We start from the raw sequence: 3,749 nt of genomic DNA, 5'->3' as shown, positions 1-3,749 counted from the left end.
CATACTTCATGGACTCGAGAGGCCTATATCTGAATAGGTGGTCTCCGGACTTTGATCCTGAGATGGACATCCCAAACGCAGTGCCGGTCTGGGTTAGGTTGCCGCATCTCCCTCTTCATTGCTGGGGGGACGAATCAATCAAAGCTATAGGGAACGCAGTGGGCAAGTATATTGATAGATGTGAACCAAAAGACAACATGCACGCTTGTGCCAGGATCTGTGTGGAAGTAGATCTGGGAAAAGGGCTTCCGGAGGCAATCAAACTCAAGGTGGATCAATGGACGCACATCCAGCAGCTAGACTATGAGCAAATCCCCTTCAAATGCAAGGTATGTCACGAGTATGGTCATTTTGCAAATAGGTGTAGCAAACTTAAGGATGTGGAGACGGTTGAGACTGCAGAAACCCATGAAAACAACTGGGAACAAGTGAAAAGGAAGAAAACTAGTAATAAACAAACTACTCAGAACCCTCCTCAAGCACATGGAAATACTGCTACTTCCTCAAACCCCCTCATCAACCCTGCTCCTCCGGTCAAACCGTCTTCTAATCCCTTCAAACTCCTGGATGAAGATCCTCCATCTCCTCGTTCCCCTCCCCAGCTCATTGCTACTGCTAGTGCTTCCTCCCCACCCCCCAGCTTCTCGCCTCCCCCACCCTCCATTGATAGAATCCTCACTAGAAACAAAGTCAAAGAAACATCCAATGCTCTGGAACAGCCAAAAAAATCCGGGAGGAAATCCAACAAGGAACTTAGAGATGAGGCCGCAGCAAAGGATATGGCTATCAGAACTCAACAGCCAATGGACACTTTCCTTGGCAAACAGAAAGGGAGTGGGGAGAAAACGCAGCCGAAGGACAAGGCTAGGAACCACCATAAACCAAGTAAATAATGATCTTGGTCTCTTGGAATAGCATGTGGTTGGGTTCTTCCTTAAAACTCAATGCAACAAGAGATTTAATAAAGCAAGAACAGTCGGATATATTAATGATCCAAGAGACCAAAATCAATAACCGAGAGTTTCAAAACCTGATAGCAACTCAAAAAAATTACGAAGGAATAGCAACAGACTCAAACGGGGCCTCAGGAGGCATTGGTACGTTGTGGAATAAATGGAACTGGAAAATTATCAGCCAAAAACTCAACAGCAGCTGGGTTAGGATAGATCTAACAAAGAAGAACACAAACATCAAATATACGGTCATAAATATCTACTCACCAAATCACTATAGAGACAAAGCCTTATGTTGGGAGTCTCTAAAAGAAGAGGTACAAGATGTTCAGATAGACAATCTAGTCATGGGAGGGGATCTAAATCTGATTCGGAATATAGAGGAAAAGCTGGGAGGCAGATTCATAGGAGATCCATCAAGAGCAGTCTTGGAGGATATTATTGTTGAACATAAGTTGCTTGATATCCATCCCAGCAACAGAAAATTCACATGGAGCAACAAAAGAACGGGTGTTCATAACATAAAGGAAAGGCTTGATAGAATCTTGATTCAGGAGGATATAGCAGCAAGTTTTTCGTCCATCAAGAGCAAAATCGTGCATGCCTCGGCATCCGATCATAAGCCGGTTGTGCTCATCCTGGACAAGTGGGAAAATCAGGGTCCGATCCCATTCAAGTATAGCAAAATTTGGGACAGCAAGGATAGCTTCAGGAATTTAATAAAAGAAAGTTGGGACGCAGAGGTGTTGGGCTCCCCACAGTACGTATGGGAGACCAAGCTCAAAAATGTGAGAGAAAAAATAAAAATGTGGGCCAGAGAAGAAGCTCTCAGGGACAAGAAACGAAAATCAGAGTTGCAAGACAAGCTGGAAAAGTGGAACAAAGAAAAAGAAAGTCAGCAAGTTACTGAACAAGACAAAGCCCACGAAACAGAAATGTTTGTGGCCCTTTACCAGCAAAATAGAAACGAAGAGGAGGAACTTAGGCAAAAGTCCAGATGTCTTTGGATCCAAGCAGGGGACAAGAACACTGCTTTTTTCCACAACAACCTCAAGATTCGATGAGCAGGCAACCAAATTGACAAAATCCAAGTGGAAGGGCAGGAAATCAAGGGGAGAGAGGAAATAAAAGAAGCAGCGTTTAACCACTTTAAAAACCTCCTCACAGCTGGGGAGCAGCAAGTGGATAGCGCTGATTTTCTTCAGCAAATTAGCAACAAAGTTAGTGAACAGCAAAACAGTGAGCTCGAGAAGGAGGTATGTTGGGTCCCTATAATAATAGTGATTACCCCATTACTATTGTAGTTATACCCCCTATTTATATTGTTGTGCCCCTATTACCCCCATATTGTTATCTCTGTGCCCCATAGAATCCCTCTATTGTTATTTTTGTGGCTTTATATTATTATTGTTAGGTCGGCTGGATTATATTGTGACTCCTTAGACTCCTATATATAGAAAGGAGGTTTTGTCATTTGTATCATCCAAGAATTGTTCATTTATGTAATGTAAAAGAGGTTGCCCCCTCGAAGAGGCTGAATTCTAAGGCGTGGATTTATCTTTTCTATCTTTTCTTGAGCTAGTTTCATAACATTTGGTATCAGAGCTTTGGATTCTAGGGTTTCGCTGCTCCAAACAGGTCATCGTGGCATTTTCGCTATAACTTTTTTTCTGTGACGTTTCAGAAGTCGCAAAAAAAACCCATTTGAGAAGAATTGGCGCTGAACCTTGGGTCCGAATTTCAGAGCTTTTCGCATGATATTTTCGGAGATATGATCTGAGGAAGTTGGCATTTTTGCAGACTCCTGAATTACATTCAAAACATGTGACCTGGGGAAAATCGTCATAACTCTCTCTCTGAGGATCGGACTGAAATTTCGTAAAAAGGTATAGAAAGTGGACAGACTTTAGTTTCTTGTATGTGTGTTTCAGATTCAGAGTTTGAAACAGTGACTCGTGGCACGTCGTACAAGTTCGCTCTACTGAACCAGTATAAAAGCAAGTCACTGTGGGAGATTTCACATAACTCTTCCTTGGAGAATCCAATTTGGCTCAGACTTGTGGCATTGGAAAGAGGACGCAGAAGGCTACTGCAGGTATCAATTTTAGAATTGTATGATCCGAAATTACAGAGATACATCAGATTCAATATCAGGCTTCTATAAAGTGAAAAAAGGTGTGTAGTTTTTTTTAAATTTTTGTGTAAGCTTGGTTTAACGGAATTCAAAGGGCATAGTAAAACATTATTATCGGTAACTGATGCCCCGAGGAAAGAAAATGCAAACACCTAGTAAGGAACCTGAAAGATCTAGCATGACTCATGAAGAAGAGGAAGAAATGCTACATGATATATCAAAATTACAAGAACAAGTGCAACAAATGTCACGCTCACAAAAGCTAACAGAAGCTAAGATAAGTGGCGTGGAATCTAAGGTAAATGGCATGGAAGCTAAGATGGATGGCATGGAAGCTAAGGTGAATGGCATGGATGCTAAAATTGATGGCATGGATGATAAGATGGATGAATTGAAGAAGTTGCTACAAGAAAGGGTCACTAATGGTGAAAAGGTAGTAAAGGAAACTCATGATGAGAATAAAAGAAATGTTAATCATGATTCCATAGACTCTAATGTTGGATCGAAGACTCACCATGTTCCAAAAATCGATATGAGGAAGTTTGATGGCAAGGATCCCGCCACATGGATATTACAGATGGAGCAATTCTTCGATCTCAATAATGTGCAAAACACACAAAAGGTACGTATGGCAACTTTATATTTGGAACCAAATCAGTTTG

General features: G+C 41.7%; 1 protein-coding gene across 1 annotated transcript; it reads left to right on the top strand.

Moving 5' to 3' along the window:
- The first annotated feature begins 1,300 nt into the window (after positions 1–1,300).
- On the top strand, positions 1,301–2,017 carry LOC149229365 (uncharacterized). The gene has a single exon (XM_089381018.1). It carries the CDS (start codon positions 1,301–1,303, stop codon positions 2,015–2,017), a length of 717 nt encoding a protein of 238 aa, XP_089237144.1.
- Positions 2,018–3,749: the final 1,732 nt, after the last annotated feature.

The sequence above is a fragment of the Pinus tabuliformis genome, chromosome J (assembly GCF_031772625.1).
Source record: "Pinus tabuliformis cultivar Carrire ecotype Pingquan chromosome J, CPIR1, whole genome shotgun sequence".
In the NCBI taxonomy this organism is placed as follows: domain Eukaryota; kingdom Viridiplantae; phylum Streptophyta; class Pinopsida; order Pinales; family Pinaceae; genus Pinus; species Pinus tabuliformis.
This window is presented reverse-complemented; position numbering and strand designations above follow the sequence as displayed.

Coding starts and splice junctions, on each gene's coding strand:
- LOC149229365 (XM_089381018.1), top strand. CDS start 1,301: ATGGGAGGGGATCTAAATCTGATTCGGAATATAGAGGAAAAGCTGGGA.